The sequence below is a fragment of the Oncorhynchus clarkii genome, chromosome 12 (genome assembly GCF_045791955.1).
Source record: "Oncorhynchus clarkii lewisi isolate Uvic-CL-2024 chromosome 12, UVic_Ocla_1.0, whole genome shotgun sequence".
Classification (NCBI taxonomy): Eukaryota; Metazoa; Chordata; class Actinopteri; order Salmoniformes; family Salmonidae; genus Oncorhynchus; species Oncorhynchus clarkii.
This window is the reverse complement of record NC_092158.1, coordinates 33,384,286-33,407,935: the sequence shown is the minus strand read 5'-3', so window position 1 is coordinate 33,407,935 and position 23,650 is coordinate 33,384,286. Positions and strand designations below refer to the sequence as shown.

General features: G+C 42.4%; 1 protein-coding gene across 1 annotated transcript in view; it reads right to left on the bottom strand.

Moving 5' to 3' along the window:
* The window catches only part of LOC139422006 (microtubule-associated protein 6 homolog), a 35,265-nt gene extending 11,927 nt beyond the window's left edge, over positions 1 to 23,338 (bottom strand). The window contains exon 1 of the mRNA XM_071173148.1: positions 22,367 to 23,338. Coding sequence (XP_071029249.1) covers positions 22,367 to 23,082 — 716 coding nt within the window. The 5' untranslated portion in view covers positions 23,083 to 23,338. The remainder of the gene's footprint in view (positions 1 to 22,366) is intronic.
* Positions 23,339 to 23,650: the final 312 nt, after the last annotated feature.

Here is a 23,650-nt window from a genome sequence, read left to right as displayed (position 1 = left end):
TGAGCGCTGAGGGAACTTTATGCACTTGGCCAGATTATTCGGCATCTTTGTTGCATTCTTCACATATGATATGGCACAGTATTTGCAAATGTACACCACTTTTCCTTCTACATTAGCTGCAGTGAAATGTCTCCACACATCAGATAGTGCCCGTGGCATTTTCCTGTAAAGATTAGAGAAACATGAGTAAAAATAAATAAAAATACAATTCCATGTACAAATAAATAATTAAGCAGTTAGATTAACCAACTCCTTTGTAAGATAAATGTTTTAAAATGAAACATATATGGAAACAGGTGAACAGGTAACACTCCTCAGTTAGCAGGCTCAAGCAAGCTAAAACCCACATGGGAGAAAAAACTAAATAGCAGAAATTGTTAACAAGTTAGAAATGATTTAAAACACACTTTGCTGTAGGCTACTATTTACTAGTTAACAAAAAACAATGTATGTCACATTAAATACAGTGCCTTGTGAAAGTATTCGGCCCCCTTGAACTTTGCGACCTTTTGCCACATTTCAGGTTTCAAATATAAAGATATAAAACTGTATTTTTTTGTGAAGAATCAACAACAAGTGGGACACAATCATGAAGTGGAACGACATTTATTGGATATTTCAAACTTTTTTAACAAATCAAAAACTGAAAAATTGGGCGTGCAAAATTATTCAGCCCCCTTAAGTTAATACTTTGTAGCGCCACCTTTTGCTGCGATTACAGCTGTAAGTCGCTTGGGGTATGTCTCTATCAGTTTTGCACATCGAGAGACTGATTTTTTTTCCCATTCCTCCTTGCAAAACAGCTCGAGCTCAGTGAGGTTGGATGGAGAGCATTTGTGAACAGCAGTTTTCAGTTCTTTCCACAGATTCTCGATTGGATTCAGGTCTGGACTTTGACTTGGCCATTCTAACATCTGGATATGTTTATTTTTTAACCATTCCATTGTAGATTTTGCTTTATGTTTTGGATCATTGTCTTGTTGGAAGACAAATCTCCGTCTCAGTCTCAGGTCTTTTGCAGACTCCATCAGGTTTTCTTCCAGAATGGTCCTGTATTTGGCTCCATCCATCTTCCCATCAATTTTAACCATCTTCCCTGTCCCTGCTGAAGAAAAGCAGGCCCAAACCATGATGCTGCCACCACCATGTTTGACAGTGGGGATGGTGTGTTCAGCTGTGTTGCTTTTACGCCAAACATAACGTTTTGCATTGTTGCCAAAAAGTTCAATTTTGGTTTCATCTGACCAGAGCACCTTCTTCCACATGTTTGGTGTGTCTCCCAGGTGGCTTGTGGCAAACTTTAAACAACACTTTTTATGGATATCTTTAAGAAATGGCTTTCTTCTTGCCACTCTTCCATAAAGGCCAGATTTGTGCAATATACGACTGATTGTTGTCCTATGGACAGAGTCTCCCACCTCAGCTGTAGATCTCTGCAGTTCATCCAGAGTGATCATGGGCCTCTTGGCTGCATCTCTGATCAGTCTTCTCCTTGTATGAGCTGAAAGTTTAGAGGGACGGCCAGGTCTTGGTAGATTTGCAGTGGTCTGATACTCCTTCCATTTCAATATTATCGCTTCCACAGTGCTCCTTGGGATGTTTAAAGCTTGGGAAATCTTTTTGTATCCAAATCCGGCTTTAAACTTCTTCACAACAGTATCTCGGACCTGCCTGGTGTGTTCCTTGTTCTTCATGATGCTCTCTGCGCTTTTAACGGACCTCTGAGACTATCACAGTGCAGGTGCATTTATACGGAGACTTGATTACACACAGGTGGATTGTATTTATCCTCATTAGTCATTTAGGTCAACATTGGATCATTCAGAGATCCTCACTGAACTTCTGGAGAGAGTTTGCTGCACTGAAAGTAAAGGGGCTGAATAATTTTGCACGCCCAATTTTTCAGTTTTTGAATTGTTAAAAAAGTTTGAAATATCCAATAAATGTCGTTCCACTTCATGATTGTGTCCCACTTGTTGTTGATTCTTCACAAAAAAATACAGTTTTATATCTTTATGTTTGAAGCCTGAAATGTGGCAAAAGGTCGCAAAGTTCAAGGGGGCCGAATACTTTCGCAAGGCACTGTGCATTCACCCCTCCCAGTATTGTAATCAAAACTTACCAGAAAGCATGTAGTCCTTGGCTCAGACAGTGTAGTAGTGTGGGCTCAATAGCATCTCATTCGTGTGCAAGATCTTGAGAATCAGCTGTACATGTGATGGAAGAATGCACTGTACATGCAGAGGGTTGCAATTCCATTGAATTGGGGATAGTTTAACCAAAAAAAGCCACAAGACCTAGAATTACCATATGTGTATCCCACAAAAAAGGTTCACTGTTATAAGCTAACTTTTTTGACAAATTTAAGCAAAATCCCCCAAATTCCAGGGCTTAACTTCCCATGGAAAATTTCAGAAATTTACCGGAAAGTTTCCAATCCTTTGCAACCTTACTACAGATCCATTATAACAATTAAACTGCTGCTGAAGATCACGTAGAAAGATATGAAATCTTTCAAACTATAGCTCAACCCATGGCAGCTACTGTAGCATGGCCATGGATGGATGATGAGAAGGCTTAAATAACAGCCAGCCAGCTTTAAAGACCACTAGGTTATACACACTGTCCTATGTGTGGTACAAATGAGTTTCAGGCTGAAAATAAATCAGGCTGTATCTGTAGCTGGCTCTTTTCCATCACAGTATGAATCAAAGCTGGATCCATACCTCAGAGATCCTCTTGTAATAGGTTGTCATGGGATCGAATGTGAGTGGAGAAAAATAACAGAATGTGTGGTGATAAGGAGAATGACTCAAAGAGAAAATGATCTGGATTCTCTTATTCTGACACCAATGGAACATCATCTGCTCTGCCTTCAAACCACAACTAGGGCGGTGGCGGTCATGATATTTTGTCAGATGGTGATCGTCAAGCAAATAACTGCCGGTCTCACGGTAATTGACCGTTAATTAACATAAACACATTTAGCATTTTCTGGCTTCAACGCATAGCCACTGATGCAGACCTTTGGAACATCTACATTTTAATAAGTCTAATAAATTCAAGTAATATAGCCTGCACCATCACAATAAATCAGTCAAAAAAAAACATGATATGAAGAAAATGTAGTCTATTTCAGAAGAACAGAATAGAATACTCTGAGTTGTCGTTATGTTAGGCCCTGATCTGGCTATGCCATATGACTATGGGCTACACAATTAATTTAGCAGACAAGATTTGTTGGGCTATATGGTGTGATTTTTAATACATTCTAAGGCTGCATAATGCATCTCTAATGATGATTTGAAAAAAGTCACATGAGCATGAGCTCTGCTTAGTTTTTTTTGTACAGGCTGTACACACTTCATCAGTCTCTCATTCACAATTTGACAAACACTTGATAAGGCCTCAAATTTCCTGGCTGCATCCCCTTTGTGTGGCTGTAATGCCCCCTAAAATAATCCATGCCTTTTGCAGCCAGTGGCCATTGTGCCCTTGGGCTGAATATAACAATTATAAGTCCCTTCTCCCGGCCGCGTGCCGAAGCACATCTCACTTCAATGGCTATCTGTCACGTGATCGGGTCTTTCTCACAAGCTACAAGTGAAGACCGACACATCTGGGATGCAACTGCGCGCATGTCCTTATCCAATTCCGAGGTGCATATTGAACATATTGGAAAAACTGTCCACATTTACTTTTCATCAGCCAATGAGATGAGTAGGCCTAACGAACAGCAAAAGCACTAATCTATGTCAATCTACTATCCGCCATAGTACAAAAGTTGACCTATTTTATTCTGTACGAGAAATAAATATTCTAAACATAGTCTGGGACAGTTGTGGGATACGATAGATTCCAAATGATAAAAACCACTAGCATCAAAAAAACTTCTTTAAGCAATGACCCTGACGCAACAGATCAGAACGTTTAGTTTAAAATGTTGGTAAACTATTAGGCTATTTCTTCACATTATAAGCACACCAATGCGCACACGGCAGTGTTCCATTAGCCAGAAAACACCATTCTCAAAAGTGACCACAAATGCAATTATGCATGTAATGCTTTTATTATAAAGGTGTCTCGAATTAGGTGAAAATGTTCTTCCCCAAACTTGAAACTCACACACTGTGTACAGTATGTACTGTATGCCAGTTAGGCTCTACACCCATTGTAAATCAGATGAATGTGCTTCATTTTAAGAAGTTATTTGGCCACTTTAATTGCAATACAAACCTTATCAAAACATATAGGCCTATGGTCTAGGCTACATGAGGTGTGTGACTATGATTAGAAAAAGTTGCAAAATAAGGCATGCACTGTTTCTTGCCTTAAGCTGGACATCATTCACAAGTGATAATATACCATTCACAAGTCTAATACTGTCACCCATCTGTCACGTCTGCTCCTGCTCCTCCCCTCCGGCGTACGACGTCGCCAGAGTACTAACCACCTGGGATTCATCATTACGCACACCTGGCACTCATCATTACGCGCACCTGTGAATCACTATGATTCACATCTGGACTCCATTACTTTCATAATTTCCTCCCATTTATATGTCACTCTCCCAGGTTCACTCACCAGTTGGTATTGTTCTTGTCTTGGCGTTATTGTGTTCTTGGTTTTGTGGTTTTATTAAAACGTTACACCTGTACCTGCTTCCGAATCACTGCCCCATCATTACACCATTAGACTATTCTTGATTTATGCTGGTCTTTACATATACTAAATAATATATGTGTGAATTTGTATTTATTTAGAATGGACCATTATCAAGCACATGTCTTGAAGCAGGGGGAAAAATACATGTTATCTATGCACTTAAATAGCGAACGTGTCACGACTTCCACTGAAGTCGGTTCCTCTCCATGTTCGGGCTGCATTCGACGGTCGGCGTCGCCGATCTTCTAGCCATCGTCATTCCACTTTTCCTTTTCCATTTGTTTTGTTTTGTTTTCCTACACACCTGGTGTTCATTTCCCTCATTAATTGTTGTGTATTTAACCCTCTGACTTTCCTGCCACCAGTTACGCACCCCGTACAGAACGGGAGACGCGTTTCCCGTGTGTAACGATGTGCCCTGAGAGTCGGGAAGCAAGTTCAGGGAGTGAGTGTCTTAATAAATTCTACAAAATAAGAAACACGAAAAATGCACAGACATGACACAGGAACAGAAACAATAACGCCTGGGGAAAGAACCAAAGGGAGTGACATATATGCAGTTGAAGTCGGAGGTTTAAATACACCTTAGCCTCAGTTTTTCACAATTCCTGACATTTAATCCAAGTAAAAATTCCCTGTCTTAGGTCAGTTGGATCACCACTTTATTTTAAGAATGTGAAATGTCAGAATAATAGTAGAGAGAATAATCTTTCAGCTTTATTTCTTTCATCACATTCCCAGTGGGTCAGAAGTTTACATACACTCAATTACTATTTGGTAGCATTGCCTTCAAATTGTTTAACTTGGGTCAAACGATTCGGGTAGCCTTCTTCCATAAGTTGTGTGAATTTTGGCCCATTCCTCCTGACAGAGCTGGTGTAACTGAGTCAGGTTTGTAGGCCTCCTTGCTCGCGCACGCTTTTTCAGGACTTTGTGATGGCCACTCCAATACCTTGACTTTGTTGTCCTTAAGCCATTTTGCCACAACTTTGGAAGTATGCTTGGGGTCATTGTCTATTTGGAAGACCCATTTACGACCAAGCTTTAACTTCCTGACTGATGACTTGAGATGTTGCTTCAATATATCCACGTAATTTTCTTACCTCATGATGCCATCTATTTTGTGAAATGCACCAGTCCCTCCTGCAGCAAAGCACCCCCACAACATTTTTTTATTTTATTTTTTTTCACCTTTATTTAACCAGGTAGGCAAGTTGAGAACAAGTTCTCATTTACAATTGCGACCTGGCCAAGATAAAGCAAAGCAGTTCGACACATACAACGACACAGAGTTACACATGGAGTAAAACAAACATACAGTCAATAATACAGTATAAACAAGTCTATATACGATGTGAGCAAATGAGGTGAGATAAGGGAGGTAAAGGCAAAAAGGCCATGGTGGCAAAGTAGATACAATATAGCAAGTAAAACACTGGAATGGTAGATTTGCAATGGGAGAATGTGCAAAGTAGAAATAAAAATAATGGGGGTGCAAAGGAGAAAAATAAATAAATTAATTAAATACAGTAGGGAAAGAGGTAGTTGTTTGGGCTAAATTATAGGTGGGCTATGTACAGGTGCAGTAATCTGTGAGCTGCTCTGACAGTTGGCGCTTAAAGCTAGTGAGGGAGATAAGTGTTTCCGGTTTCAGAGATTTTTGTAGTTCGTTCCAGTCATTGGCAGCAGAGAACTGGAAGGAGAGGCGGCCAAAGAAAGAATTGGTTTTGGGGGTGACTAGAGAGATATACCTGCTGGAGTGTGTGCTACAGATGGGAGATGCAATGGTGACCAGCGAGCTGAGATAAGGGGGGACTTTACCTAGCAGGGTCTTGTAGATGACATGGAGCCAGTCGGTTTGGCGACGAGTATGAAGCGAGGGCCAGCCAACGAGAGCGTACAGGTCGCAATGGTGGGTAGTATATGGGGCTTTGGTGACAAAACGGATTGCACTGTGATAGACTGCATCCAATTTGTTGAGTAGGGTATTGGAGGCTATTTTGTAAATGACATCGCCAAAGTCGAGGATTGGTAGGATGGTCAGTTTTACAAGGGTATGTTTGGCAGCATGACTGAAGGATGCTTTGTTGCGAAATAGGAAGCCAATTCTAGATTTAACTTTGGATTGGAGATGTTTGATATAGGTCTGGAAGGAGAGTTTACAGTCTAACCAGACACCTAAGTATTTGTAGTTGTCCACGTATTCTAAGTCGGAGCCGTCCAGAGTAGTAATGTTGGACAGGCGGGTAGGTACAGGTAGCGATCGGTTGAAGAGCATGCATTTAGTTTTACTTTACCACGGAAGGATGATGCAGCCACCCCCATGCTTCACGGTTGGGATGGTGTTCTTCGGCTTGCAAGCCTCCCCCTTTTTCCTCCAAACATAACGATGGTCATTATGGCCAAACAGTTCTATTTTTGTTTCATCAGACCAGAGGACATTTCTCCAAAAAGAACAATATCCCCAATGTCCCCATGTGCAGTTGCAAACCGTAGTCTTGCTTTTTTTATGGTGGTTTTGGATCAGTGGCTTCTTCCTTGTTGAGTGGCCTTTCAGGTGATGTCGATATAGGACTCGTTTTACTGTGGATATAGATACTTTTGTACCTGTTTCCTCCAGCATCTTCACAAGGTCCTTTGCTGTTGTTCTGGGATTGATTTGCACTTTTTGCACCAAAGTACGTTCATCTCTAGGAGACAGAACGCGTCTATTCCTGAGCAGTATGACGGCTGTGTGGTCCCATGGTGTTTATACTTGCGTACTATTGTTTGTACAGATGAACGTGGTACCTTCAGGCGTTTGGAAATTGCTCCCAAGGATGAACCAGACTTGTGGAGGCCTACAATTTTATTCTGAGGTCTTGGCTGAAATACATCCACAGGTACAACTTCAATTGACTCAAATGATGTCAATTAGCCTATCAGAAGCTTCTAAAGCCATGACATAATTTTCTGGAATTTTCCAAGCTGTATAAAGGCACAGTCAACTTAGTATATGTAAACTTCTGACCCACTGAAATTGTGATACAGTGAATTATAAATGAAATAATCTGTCTGTAAGCAATTGTTGGAAAAAGGACTTGTGTCATGCACAAAGTAGATGTCCTAACCAACTTGCCAAAACTATAGTTTGTTAACAAGAAATTTGCAGAGTGGTTGATAAATAAGTTTTAATGACTCCAACCTAAGTGTATGTAGACTTCCAACTTCAACTGTATATAGGGAAGGTAATCAGGGAGGTGATGAAGTCCAGGTGAGTCTGATGCGCAGGTGCGCGTAACGATGGTGACAGGTGTGCGCAATAACAAGCAGCCTGGTGACTTAGAGACCGGAGAGGGAGCACACGTGACATCGTGGTTCCTTTAAATGGCAGCCAGTTAGGCTATACTCCTGTTTCTAAAGAGAAGCAATGTGCTTAATATTTGGAAAGTTTATAAATCAACATATAGTAGGCCTAGCTTAAAGAAAGCGGATGGGATTCTCTTTTTAATAGAGGCCATCACTCTGCAATTACATAGCCTATAGAAATGTTGCACAACATGCGCTCATGGGCTCTCATGAAGTGTTTGATTAGATTTTCGATAACATTTGCATTGATGTCAGAGTGATTAGAGGGACAATATAGTGCTGAGTACCAGGCTGTTAGCAAGTTTTGGTAGGCTAGTAATGACCATCAGCAGCATCAGAGCTCGGAGAAGCCTAATTACCTAAACTAAACGGCTTGTGACCGCCAGTGTGGAGGTAATATGGTCACCGTAACAGCCCTAACCACAACATCCAAACTTGGTCCTCTATCTACATCAGCCCTCTATCTCGAGCTATCTTATACAGTGTGGAGAACAAGTATTTGATACACTGCCGATTTTGCAGGTTTTCCTACTTACAAAGCATGTAGATGTCTGTAATTTTTATCATAGGTACACTTCAACTGTGAGAGACGGAATCTAAAACAAAAATCCAGAAAATCGCATTGTATGATTTTTAAGTAATTAATTAGCATTTTATTGCATGACATAAGTATTTGATACATCAGAAAAGCAGAACTTAATATTTGGTACAGAAACCTTTGTTTGCAATTACAGAGATCATGCGTTTCCTGTAGTTCTTGACCAGGTTTGCATACACTGCAGCAGGGATTTTGGCCCACTCCTCCATACAGACCTTGTCCAGATCCTTCAGGTTTCGGGGCTGTCGCTGGGCAATACGGACTTTCAGCTCCCTCCAAAGATTTTCTATTGGGTTCAGGTCTGGAGACTGGCTAGGCCACTCCAGGACCTTGAGATGCTTCTTACGGAGCCACTCCTTAGTTGCCCTGGCTGTGTGTTTCGGGTCGTTGTCATGTTGGAAGACCCAGCCACGACCCATCTTCAATGCTCTTACTGAGGGAAGGAGGTTGTTGGCCAAGATCTCACGATACATGGCCCCATCCATCCTCCCCTCAATACGGTGCAGTCGTCCTGTCCCCTTTGCAGAAGAGCATCCCCAAAGAATGATGTTTCCACCTCCATGCTTCACGGTTGGGATGGTGTTCTTGGGGTTGTACTCATCCTTCTTCTTCCTCCAAACACGACAAGACAGAGTTTAGACCAAAAAGCTCTATTTTTATCTCATCAGACCACATGACCTTCTCCCATTCCTCCTCTGGATCATCCAGATTGGCAAAGTTCAGATGGGCCAGGACATGTGCTGGCTTGAGCAGGGGGACCTTGCGTGCGCTGCAGGATTTTAATCCATGACGGCGTAGTGTATTACTAATGGTTTTCTTTGAGACTGTGGTCCCAGCTCTCTTCAGATCATTGACCAGGTTCTGCCGTGTAGTTCTGGGCTGATCCCTCACCTTCCTCATGATCATTGATGCCCCACGAGGTGAGATCTTGCATGGAGCCCCAGACCGAGGGTGATTGACCGTCATCTTGAACTTCTTCCATTTTCTAATAATTGCGCCAACAGTTGTTTCCTTCTCACCAAGCTGCTTGCCTATTATCCTGTAGCCCATGCCGGCCTTGTGCAGGTCTACAATTTATCCCTGATGTCCTTACACAGCTCTCTGGTCTTGGCCATTGTGGAGAGGTTGGAGTCTGTTTGATTGAGTGTGTGGACAGATGTCTTTTATACAGGTAACGAGTTCAAACAGGTGCAGTTAATACAGGTAATGAGTGGAGAACAGGAGGGCTTCTTAAAGAAAAACTAACAGGTCTGTGAGAGCCGGAATTCTTACTGGTTGGTAGGCGATCAAATACTTATGTCATGCAATAAAATGCTAATTAATTACTCACAGTTGAAGTGTACCTATGATAAAAATTACAGACCTCTACATGCTTTGTAAGTAGGAAACACTGCCGATTTTGCAGGTTATCAAATACTTGTTCTCCCCACTGTATGTACAGAGTAACGCTTCCTTTTGTATGGCATGTTTATATGGAAAGTAATTTTTTATTTATTTAACTAGGCAAGTCATTTAAGAACAAGTTCTTATTTACAATGACGGCCTACCAAAAGGCAAAAGGCCTCCTGCGGGGACGGGCTGGGATAAAAAAACTAAGACAATTTTACAAATGCACATCACGACAAGAGAGACACCACAACACTACATAAAGAGAGACCTAAGACAACCACATAGCATAACAGCAACACATGACAACACAGCATGGTAGCAACACAACATGACAACAACATGGCAGAAACACAACATGGCAGCAGCACAAAACAGGGTGTAAACATTATTTGACACAGACAACAGCACAAAGGGCAAGGCAGAGACAACAATACATCACGTGAAGCAGCCACAACTGTCAGTAAGAGTGTCCTTGATTGAGTCTTTGAATGAAGAGATTGAGATAAAACTGTCCAATTTGAGTGTTTTTTGCAGCTAGTTTCAGTCGCGAGCTGCAACAAACTGAAAAAAGTAGCAACCTTTAACAGAATGTGACTGGCAGAACAGTTGTTGTATGTGGAGGGTGAGGACTGCAGTTGGTATCTCATATAGGGGGGAGGGTGGCCTACGAGGATTTTATAAATAAGTATCAACCAGTGGGTCTTGCGATGGGTATACAGAGATGACCAATTTACAGAAGAGTATAGAGTGCAGTGATGTGTCCTATAAGGAGCATTTGTGGCAAGTATGATGGCCGAATGGGAAAGTAAATCTAGCCGCTCGAGAGCACCCTTACCTGTCGATCTATAAATTATGTCTCTGTAATCTAGCATGGGTAGGATGGTCATCTGAATCAGGGTTAGTTTGGCAGCTGGGGTGAAAGAGGAGTGATTACGATAGAGGAAACCAAGTCTAGATTTAACCTTAGCCTACAGGTTTGATATGTGCTGAGAGAAGGACAGTGTAACGTCTAGCCATACTCCCAAGTACTTGTTTGAGGTGACTACCTCAAGCTCTAAACCCTCAGAGGTAGTAATCCCACTGGTGGGGAAAGGGCATTCTTCTTACCAAACCACATGCCCTTTTTTTTGGAGGTGTTGAGAACAAGGTTAAAGGCAGAGAAAGCTTGTTGGACACTGAGACAGCTTTGTTGTAGAGCGTTTAACACAACATCCGGGGAAGGGCTAGCTGAGTATAAGACTGTATCATCTGCATATGAATGGATGAGAAAGCTTCCTACTTCCTGAGCTCTGTTGTTGATGTAAATTGAGAAGAGTGTGGGGCCTAGGATCGAGTCTTGGGGTACTCCCTTGGTGACAGGCAATGGCTGAGAAAGCAGATGATCTGACTTCATACACTGCACTCTTTGAGAGAGGTAGTTAGCAAACCAGGCCAAAGACCCCTCAGAGACACCAATACTCCTTAGCCGGCCCAGAAGAATGCAATGGTCTACTGTATCAAAACTTTGGCCAAGTCAATAAAAATAGCAGCACAACATTGCTTAGAATCAAGGGCAATGTTGACATCATTTCGGACCTTTTAAGGTTGCAGTATCACACCCATAACCTGAGCGGAAACCAGATTGCATACCAGAGAGAATACTATAGACATCAAGAAAGCCAGTCAGTTGATTATTGACACGTTTTTCCAACACTTTTGATAAACCGGGCAAAATTGAAATAGGCCTGTAACAGTTAGTATGATGTATGACGAAGCTTGCCTTTAACTAACCCAATAGATAGACTGAAACACTATCTCTGTGAGCCCCCAATGTTTTGATGTAGTGTAACACTCCTCAGAACTGTAACCTTATCAAAGTTGTTCATGTATTTAATTGAACCTTTATTGGCATTTGATAATAAGATCTTACTGTGTGGCATTTCAAAAATATCTAACTTAGGACACTGCAGTTATATATCAGTCCACATTTATCAATACAACTAAATTACCCATCAAACTCTAAAGTTTAAGCATTTGGTCAGATATGATAAATTGACCCAAACAATTTTATTTTCTCATAAAGTAAACTGCCCAGGATGTTGATGAGTGGAATAGTGGTTAAAGTAAGAGCGGCTGGCGGTTAGATAGATAGATCTAGTTCCAGTGGAGTGGAAGTGAGATGGAATCACAGAGTTGTTACATAAAAGGATTGAAGTCCACTTTTAATGCTTGGGCAGGAAAAGAGAGGAGAGACAGTACAAGGTCAGATTATACAATGTCTGTGGCCAAGGGCACAGAATGCTACTACCCGCGCAGGGTGCAATTGACGGGGTAGTGGTAGGCAGAGAGAGAGTCAAACACAAGTCTATACTGTACATAGCAAGCTGGACAACGTCATACTCATATGACTGGTAACAATTAAGCTAGTGTCTTCCAGGTCAGTGTGTGCTTGGTACCTAGTCTCCTTCCATTTCTTTCAAAACAGATCTTTGTCAAAGACAAGTATGAAAATGTTTGACATATGATGTGATTTGCGAGGTTTCTTGAACATACTTGCTCAATATCTTACACACATCTAATACCTCTAACAACTCTAAACCCCTAATAAAGTCTCATTTGATGTATCTTTACTCCCTCTATTATGTGGTGCTAAAATGAAACTTTCCTCTGCCAAAACAAGCTGTTATTTGATGAGGTCTTACCAAGTTAACATACTGCATTTATTACTGTAGAAAAGCAGGTCTTGCCAAGATAACATACTGTTTTTCTTACTGCTGTATGGATATCCGCTAATGGTTCTGCCTGGTACCTGGAGCTGACCCTGCAGGAAAGGTGAGATATGTTGTGAAAAGCGCCGTCACTATGACGTTATGACACTGGCACTGACAAGTGGTGGAGGGATGCCAGGGAACAACACTGCTAAGATACACATGCTACCCTTCTCTAACATTAGCATGCCAGGCAACAGCCAGGCAGAGAGGGAACAATCTGGCACTTCTCTCTTAGAGACTTAGAAAGGGCAGAGAACGGCAAAAGGACCATTAGCACGCATAGCTACAGCGCTAGTCTGAACAAATCTATTGCCAAATAAAATCTCTCAGCCTTAATTAAAACATGCCATGTCAGTTAGGTTACATCCATTCATGAGAGGATATGGAATAAATCCAATTGATTGCAGCATTTACATTGGACAGTAAAGTATCATCAGTGTTAAATACAAATAATTATCATAATCATAATTATCACAGCCAGTCTTTTTTACTGTAAATTTACCTTCCTACGACATCCCACTTTGGCAGGACAGAAATTCTAATCTGAAGCCCATCCGACTGTGACACAGAGTTTCCAATAAACAATAACATACACATCTGAAATGATTGCACGATTTACTACACAGCAGATTCAATAATAAATCTATACATAATACAGTACATAACAGAGGAACGCAGCCAGACATTCTCTAAACACTTGAGGTGAATCAATCAATCCCAGTGTACAGTAACAGTGCCTTGATTTACTGACACGGCTTCTTTTTGTGTCAGTCAGCCATTACATGTAGCCAACTGCTGATTGTTCCTGATCAATACTCTCTCCTCCCTCTGGGATCAGCTTGCCTCTGGCGCTATGGTAGCTGAATCTGTAGCCTGTCAAGATTGCCCATGCAGTCAGATGGCTATTGGCTACACTGTGACATATTGCAACTCAGTGAAATCACCACAGAGTGTGTTGTACGTTCAGATCCATGGCTAAACCTCGGATGTACCCACACCTTTAATAATGTTAGCTGCGTCTAGCATTTAGTATAATAATGTTATTTGGCAGACATTTTTATCCTAATCAACTTACAGTCATGCATGCATATGTTTTACTTGTGGGTGGCTCTAGGACTCAAACCCACAATCCTAGCGGTGCAAGCGCCATGCTCTACCAACTTAGCCATCATGGTTCTCCCAAGTATTTCATAGCAGCAGTGACATTTTTTACACAAAATAAACACATGTTTTGTGAGAAGTGAGAAAGAGCAATGTAAACTGCCTCAAGCTGGTTATGCTAATTTCTTGGCTTTATACAGTACATTATATGCATAGACACTAACTGAATACGGAATGACCATAATCCTAAAATTAATGTTTAACACTTCAATTAGAGAATCCTTTCTTCAGACTATCATGTAATGCTACACCTCTGATCCTAACCTGCCTGCATCTTGTAGGGAGTTCCTGGAAGCTAAGCTTTGTGAGGAGAGATTGAGCAGCATGTCCTGCCCTCCCTCTTTTCCTCCATCACTCTCTCCCCAGTCAGAGCCTGTGTGGTTAGATTCAGTGATTCAGCACGCATTGCCTGCATGTCGGTGGAAATACCGGGCTTTACAGGCCTTCTAAGAGGATCATTTTTAAATCCATTAAAATCTGTTGGCCTCTTTACAATATTTCAGCCGCTACTGCTGCTCTGCTCACATGCGACATTCATTCTGCAGGCACACTGATCTGTATTGGGATCACCCTGGCCTGGACTGGTTGGCAGTGTGCAGAGAAGAGTTCCCTATGGCCAGTGAATGACTAGCCAGTTGTCCATCTAACCGTGATGAGAGTGAGGTGGGTATTGAATGAGTCAATGGTGTTTGTAAAATAAAATAAAATCGCAATAAATAAATAAATTAATCAATGTTGGCATGTACATGTTGTGCTGTGATGCAACCTGAAAACATCTCAAATAAACAATTCATGGCCTCTGTCTCGCCCCCTCTGAGCTAAAGGAAACTAAGCTAAACTACCTGTCTCCCTTAAAGTAATGCTACCTGCTCCCCATTCATCATCCACAGCTTATTGCACATTATGCAATAGAGGAAGACGTAATTGCCTCTGAAAGCCCACCATTTGATTGTTTTCTAATTAGATTGCAACAAAGGAAAATAACTGCTTAATGAGATGAAGAGAAGAAGTGTCTGTGCTGTTGCTCACTGTGTTTATTGTCTGATTACCCCAGCAGGAAAAGGCTGGTGGTTGGTGTGGATGATAATGATAGTGGAGTAAACAAAGCATAACAACTGCAGGTGAGGCCTGACCCTAGGGTTATTCTCATGCAAAAGTGACTTTCAAAGCGTAAACATTGAACAAAGCAGGAAGGCAGCTGAGCTGAGGGATATTAACCTCTGCTCTGCCTGAAGTCGCAGCAGGTTCCTCAGTCACAGCTAATACAAATCCTTGAGGTCTACACAATGGTGGCTTTGATGGAGATTGAAAATAGAGGTCTTTTGAATCAAAATGTATTGGTCACATACACATGGTTAGCAGATGTTAATGCAAGTGTAGCGAAATGCTTGTGCTTCTGGTTCCGACAATGCAGTAATATCTAACAAGTAATCTAACAAATTCACAACTACTACCTTGTACACACAAATGTGAAGGGATGAATAAGAATATGTACATATAAATATATGGATGAGCGATGGCCAAGCGGCATAGGCAAGATGCAGTAGATGGTATAGAATACAGTATATACATATGAGATAAGTAATGTAGGATATGTAAACATTATTAAAGTGGGGTTATTTAAAGTGACTAGTGATACCATTATTAAGTACATTTATTAAAGTGGCCAGAGGTTTGAGTCTGTATGTTGGCAGCAGCCTCTATGTTAGTGATGGCTGTTTAACATTCTGATGGCCTTGAGATAGAAGCTGTTTTTCAGTCTCTTGGTCCCAGCTTTGATGCACCTGTACTGACCTCGCCTTCTGGATGATAGCGGGATGAACAGGCAGTGGCTCAGGTGGTTCTTGTCCTTGATTATCTTTTTGGCCTGCCTGTGACATCGGGTGCTGTAGGTGTCCTGGAGGGCAGGTAGTTTGCCCCCGGTGAGGCGTTGTGCAGACCGCACCACCCTCTGGAGAGCCTTGCGGTTGCCATACCAGGTGGTGATACAGCCCGACAGGATGCTCTCTATTGTGCATCTGTAAAGGTTTGTGAGGGTTTTGGGTGACAAGCCAAATTTCTTCAGCCTCCTGGGGTTGAAGAGGCGCCGTTGCGCCTTCTTCACCATGCTGGACCATTTCAGTTTGTCTGTGAGGTGTAGGCCGATGAACTTAAAACTTCCCCCCTTCTCCACTACTGTCCCATCGATGTGGATAGTGGGGTGTTCCCTCTGCTGTTTCCTGAAGTCCACAATCATCTCCTTTGTTTTGTTGACGTTGAGTGAGAGGTTATTTTCCTGACACCACACTCCGAGGGCCCTCAATTCTCCCTGTAGGCTGTCTCGTCGTTGTTGGTAATCAAGCCTACCACTGTAGTGTCGTCTGCAACTTGATGATTGAGTTGGAAGCGTTTATGGCCACGCAGTCGTGGGTGAAGAGGGAGTACAGGAAAGGGCTGAGAATGCACCCTTGTGGGGCCCCAGTGTTGAGGATCAGTGAGGTGGAGATGTTGTTTCCTACCTTCACCACCTGGGGGCCGCCCGTCAGAAAGTCCAGGACCCAGTTGCACAGGGTGGTGTTGAGACCCATGGTCTCGAGCTTAATGACGAGTTTGGAGGGTACTATGGTGTTAAATGCTGAGCTGTAGTCAATGAACAGCATTCTAACATAGGTATTCCTCTTGTCCAGAAGGGATAGGGCAGTGTGATGGCAATTGCATCGTCAGTGGACCTATTGGGGTGGTAAGCAAATTGGAGTGGGTCTGGGGTATCAGGTAGGGTGGAGGTGATATTATCCTTGACTAGTCTCTCAAAGCACTTCATGATTACAGAAGTGAGTGCAATGGGGCGATAGTCGTTTAGCTCAGTTACCTTAGCTTTCTTGGGAACAAGAACAATGGTGGCCATCTTGAAGCATGTGGGGACAGCAGACTGGGAAAGGGATTGATTGAATATGTCCGTAAACACACCAGCCAGCTGGTCTGCGCATGCTCTGAGGACACAGCTAGGGATGCCATCTGGGCCGGCAGACTTGCGAGGGTTAACATGTTTAAATGTTTTACTCACGTTGGCCATGGAGAAGGAGAGCCCACAGGCTTTGGTAGTGGGGCATGTCAGTGGCACTGTATTGTCCACAAAGCGAGCAAAGAAGTTGTTTAGTTTGTCTGGGAGCAAGATGTCGATGTCTGTGACGGGGCTGGTTTTCTTTTCATAATCCGTGACTGACTGTAGACACTGCCACATACGTCTCATGTTTGAGCCGTTGAATTGCGACTCTATTTGGTCTCTACGCTTTGCTTGTTTGATTGCCTTGCAGAGGGAATAACTGTACTGTTTGTATTCGGTCATGTTTCCAGTCGCCTTGCTTTCAGTTTTGGGCGAATGCTGCACTCCATCCACGGTTTCTGGTTAGGAAAATAGTCACAGTGGGTACGACATCTCCGATGCACTTGCTAACAAACTCGCTCACCGAGTCAGCATATGCATCATCAATGTTATTGTCTGAGGCTATCTGGAACATACGCCAGTCCACGTGATCGAAGCAATCTTGAAGCGTGGAATACGATTGGTCAGACCAGCGTTGGATGGACCTGAGCATGGGCGTTTCTTGTTTTAGTTTCTGTCTATAGGCTGGAAGCAACAAAATAGAGTCATGTTCAGGTTTGCAAAAGGCAAGGCGGGGTAGGGCTTTGTATACATTGCGGAAGTTAGAGTTGCAATGATCCGGAATGCTAACAGCTCGTGTCGCACATTCGATATGCTGATAGAATTGAGAAAGTTCTGTTCGCAGGTTACCTTTGTTAAAATCCCCAGCTATAATAAATGCAGCCTCAGGATGTATGGTTTCCAGTTTACATAGGGGGGGGCAGTTGTTACTATAATCGAAGAGAATTCTCTTGGAAGATAATGTGGTCGGCAATTGATTGTAAGGAATTCTAGGTCAGGTGAACAAAAGGACTTGAGTTCCTGTATTGTAATTACACCATGAGTCGTTAATCATAAGGCATACACCCCCACCCTTATTCTTACCAGAGAGATGTTTGTTTCTGTTGGTGCGATGCATGAAGAAACCAGGTGGCTGTACCAACTGACAACATATCCCGAGTGAGCCATGTTTCCGTGAAACAGGGAATATTACAATCTCTGTCTCTCTGGAAGGCAACTCGTGCCCTAATTTCGTCCACCTTGATATTTACAGATTGGACATTGGCAAGTAATATGCTCGGAAGCGGTGGATGGCTTTTTTTTAATCCAATAGTTCTTCCCGGCTGTATGTAATAACACTTGAGATTTTCTGGGCTAACAGTGTAAGAAATAATACATAAAAAAACAAATAACTGCATAGGACCTGAAGTGAGGATCCATCTTGTCGGCTCCATCTTGCACAGGCGCCATCTTGATCACATCTGTCACAGTCCATACCATCCACCATGTCATGCACTCATGTTATTGTGAAATCAAAATAAAAAGGTGAGAAGTGAGGAATGACTGAAACTGGACATAAAAGCAAGGCTTTCATCATGAATGCTACTTCTTTGGGGCATGCAGGCTGCACAGAATCATTTCAGATGGCCTACATTTTGAAAAGACCGCTGCAGTCCAGGCATAGCTCTTGGTTCAGCTTCAGTACTTTTGTTTTTGTACCGTGAGGGCAGTTTTATTTACTTCACGGTGCCATAAACAATCTTCTCTGAGAGACAGCTATTTTCCATTGTTTTGGAGAAATGGTTGACTGGCTGAACACAAAATAGGATGTGGCCAACTATCCAGTCAGGTTCCATCTGTAACTTGAAGTCAATAAGCTTCATATTCTATTCATATCCATATCCACATCCTGACCATAGAAAGCCTTTATTTTCTATGGTAGAGTAGGTCAGGGTGTGACAGGGGTGTTAATCTAGTTTATATTTTCTATGTTTGGGTTTTGGTATGATTCCCAATTAGAGGCAGCTGGCTATCGTTGTCTCTAATTGGGGATCATACTTAAAGTAGCATTTTTTCCACCTGTGGGTTATGGGATATTGTTTATGTTTGGAGTTAGTGCACATAGCACCTCAGTAGTCACGGTTTGTTCGCTTATTGTTTATGGTTTTGTTTTGTTAAGTTTCACTAATAATAAAGTATGTGGGACTCATATCGAGCTGAGTCTAGATCCGACCATTACTACGAACATCGTGACACAGAGCTTGGATAAAAGTCCTGGTTTTCTGAATAGGCCTCATTTATATGTTGTAGGTCCAGGAGGAGAATTACATTAACATGGCTCAATTGGGAGCAACCACTAGATGCAGAAAATCTAATTCACATCCCTCATTTGTATGAATGTCACGTCAATCTCCAACCATGCAGTGGCATACAGTGACACAAAGTTTTATCATACATAATTAGAAACAGTCTCATGAAAGCAAGGTGAATGAAGCCGCTCTGAGCAGTTAAAAGCCCAGTGCAGGGGCAAAAAAGTGATTTTCCTGTGTTTTATATATATTTTCACACTATGAGGTTCGGATAATATTGTGAAAATACTGCCTGAAATTTCAGCCTGTTTTGGTTCGATGGAGTTTTGGCGGTAAATTAATTAATAGACCAATAGCACCTAGTTTTCAGTTTTCCCATTCCCACTCAGACCACTCCCAGACAGTCCTAGCAAAATTATTGCTTCAAACTGCTCTTTGCTTAGAAGCTATTTTTGTTTGTTTTCAATTAAAATTGTCAAAAATAATCACAGTAAGGCACTTAATTGTTACCTAGAAATTATTTGATATTGCGATTAAAAAAGTCTGTATTGGACTTGTAAACTTCAACACGGTCAGACTGGGATATCTGTCTGTCACTCCACAGACACCCACATTCCAAGGAGCCTAGTCCCCATCGGCAAGGCTCTCCATAACAGTGTGTGTTTATATGTGTATGTGTGAGCACGTGCGTGATCATGCGTGTGTGTGTGTGAATGTGTGTGTCAGAGATTAACCAACAGCCGATCTGCTTCTTCTTTCTTTCTTTCAGTGCTCGCAGACTCAGGGCTCCTGCTTGTCACAATGCAGCCATTTCATGCCATGTGAGGACTGAGCAGGTCTCTTTCCGCCCTGGGCTGGTCCCCACTGGCTGCAGAACAATACTGACACAACAACAGTGGAGCGCTCCACTGTGACCAGCTGCCAGACTTGTTTTTTATTTGATTTCTACCTTTATTTAACCAGGAAAAGCCCATTGAGACCCAGAGTCTCTTTTTCAAGGGAGACCTGGCCAAGAAGGCAGCAACAATCAATATATTACAGAATTAAAACATACAACAACATGATCCAGCTTTAAAAAAGCATTTACACTCTTCTGTAACAGTCTTTCATCAACATTTTAAATTCATTCAGTGGCACTGACATACAGTATCTACAGTAGACGAAGCATGGATTGTAGACTATTCCATGCCTCTGGTGCAGAAGAAGAGAAGGCAGTCTTGTCTAATACTGTGAATGTCCTGGGGACTTTAAGTAGCAACCACCTAGCAGACCGGGTATGGTAACTGTTGGTGGTGAAGGAGACCAGACTACAGAGATAAAAAGGGAGTTTACCCAAAAGGGCTTTGTAGATGAACACATACAAATGTAGCTTTCTGCGCATATAAGTTGAGGTCCAACCTACCATTTGGTACAAGGTGCAATGGTGGGTGAGTGACTTAGCATTTGTATTAAAGTGCAAGGATGCATGATAAACAGAATCCAGTCTCTGTAAGACTGAGGAGGCTGCATGCATATACAACAAGTCACCATAATCAATTACAGAGAGAAAAGTGGCCTGAACAAGATTCTTTCTAGCCATAAGCGGGATTGAAGCTTCATTACGAAAATTAAAACCCAATATCAATTTAAGCTTTGTCACAAGATTATCCACATGAACTTTAAAGGACAACTTGTCATCCAACCAAATACCTAGGTATTTGTAGGATGACACTTTTTTATGGATAATATGACAATGCTCTTCTCTGGCTGAGTGCGAGCTCTGGTAAAGGTCATGAATTTAGTTTGTTGTACATACAAGACCAGTTTGAGAACATAAAGGGAGGCCTGCAGTGACTGAAAAGCAGTCTGGAGCTCTTCAACAGCCTGAACCAGAGAAGGAGCACATGAGTATATGACTGTATCATCTGCATATAGATGTAACTTTGCTGGTTGCATCCCATTTCCCAAATCATTAATAAAAATTGAGAACAATACAGGAGCTAGAATGGAACCCTGGAGCACACCTCTATTAATCTCAAGAAAGCGAGACATGTGATTGTCCGCATATACACATTGTGTTCTGTCAGAAAGATAGTTCCTAAACCAATTTACTGCCCCTTCACTGAGACCAATGTTACTGAACGTGTTATGTTACTGAACAATGTTCACGGCCAACTAAATCAAATGCCTTTGATAAATCAAAGGCATTTGCTCTCCTCTCTCACACCACCTCAAGTCAGGGAGAATATTCTTCTCAGCCCTCTTCTCAGTGTTAGTAATTTATGCTTTGTGGGTAACTTCAGTAAGGAAGTGTTCTAATATAATTCACAGCTGAGTCAGGCTTAGTTTTGTCATGTCACACTCACTGGGTGAAATGTGTTTCTATTCATCAGACCAGAGGTACTGTGTTTGGCAGTAATGCTCAGTCATAAATCCTATGGAGTGTGATATCTTGGTCATGGGACTGTACTCTTGCCAAATTGAGCAGAGAACTGAAATAGGACAAGCAATAAGTGGTACTGATGAATCTTGAACAACAAAGGCAAAACTTTCTCAAGTTGTTATCCTCAAACACTCAAACTCTTTGTGGCACTCACTCCCTGGCAACTACTCTGTAAGGAACTCTAATGGGATGTGGCAGATGACTAAACAATTTATCCACCATCTTTGTTCACAGAGCATAACAAAAACATGGCACTGCCGCTGCCCCAAGCTGTGTCTGTGTAAACTGCATATCTAGCACGGGCCTTAGTGCTCAGCTCACTGAGCCAGACAGAGACATGGCAGGTCTCCATCATTCATGCACAGTGCATAACGCTGGGACAGAGACAGATTTTGTGTTACAGGGACATTAATTCTACCTCAGCACAAACCTTTTGAATGTAACATTATGTATAAATAAAGACCTTCAGAACAATAAGTTTTACTGTTACACTATTTCTGTGATAGATGCTGTTTTATCCATGCTACTTTAATTGAGGCAAATCTGCTTCAAAGTTTTGAATAGAAAGCAGTGGTTAGAATTCCTTGGTAAAAAAATATGTTTGATGTCTGATACTGAATGATATATCAGGAATATTTTACATGTAGGCCTATTTGCTTATCTCATTAACATGCGACGACCTTCACACAACCTCATATTGAAGGTGAACTCACTCACCTGCAACACAGAGCAAAGCCACTTTGGAAACGCATTAAACTTCCACAATGACATGATGCAATGTTTGATTTTGGGTTTTACCTGTGAAGTGCGTTTATAACTTACTTGTATGAGCTGCCACCAGTAACTTCCTGTTTTAACTGCCTGTTTAGCGCATCTAGTGCCGCCCTGCCTCTGGCCCCTGCCGCGTCTTCTCGCTCCACTTTGATGCTAACTTTCTTTTCACCCTCCTTCTCTGCAGGTAGATTCTTTTTACTCCCTCCGAGGATTTCCTTTTCGTGCAATTTGTCAGCAATTTCGCATTTCTCTACACCGATGTCAACCTCCGCTTGTTTGGACCTATCCTGGACGCGATCATCGCCGATGGAGATGGATGGATTGGGTCTGGGAATCCAAGGATGGTCACTCCTTTTTGGAATGGGCCACGGCTGGAAATCCTTCTGATATTGTGTCTTGTTATTAAAAGGGATCTCGGGAGTGTGATATTCATTCTTAGGTTTACAGGATGGCTCAGGACGCACTTTCCAGTGCTTAAAGTCTTGCCGCATTACAGAACCACACGCGCGCTCCCCAGACGCAGTGATACCGGGGTTCGCACGAGCTGCTACCGCCTGGTCGCTGTGAATGGGTTGCGTTTCTATGGCGACTGCGCTCGTTTGTGCCTGGTTATGCGGCTGTTTTTGTTGGTGCTGCAGCTTAAGATGCTGCATCTCCGAGACATCGTACCTGGTGAAAACCAATGGCACAGAAATGTCCCCCTTGTCCAACTGGTTCCAGAAGCGGGCCATACAGCACGCCCTGGTGATGCAGGGCCACGCCATGATGTCGGTTATAGCTCAGCTCCTGCGCGCGATACAATTCTTCAAATGCCACGGATCCGAGCAGGGAAAATTACTGTCTCTCCTCGGCTCTTGATGGGCCCCGGTATCCTGCTAAAGAGGAACAAAATGTCCGAGTTATTGAATGATGCAATCTCCGATGTTTAGCGATAATATGCGAATGATAAATCCATGATCCAAATATAAAGATTACTGTCTCGGATGTTTTCCTTTTGCGCTGCTCTCAGCTCTGCCCGTTCTGTCCCGTCATGCACATTGCACTACGACAGGACACTGCAAGGGAAGTCTGCCCCGCCCACGCGCTAGCATCCCCCCATGACAGGATGGATGCTCAGAATTGAAGCAGAGAAATATCACCTGGCATCTTCATCATCACGCAATGTCTGCAGTGAGGAGAGACGTTTTGAAGCTTCAACCAATTCAATTCCATTATAGTTTTATGTTTCCATGCGTTCATAGCAAATTACCAAGAATCTGCTAGTAGTAGGCTCATTCACGTAGGCTACAATTGAAGAAAGTAATTAAGCATGACAGGTTGATGGTGTTCTTT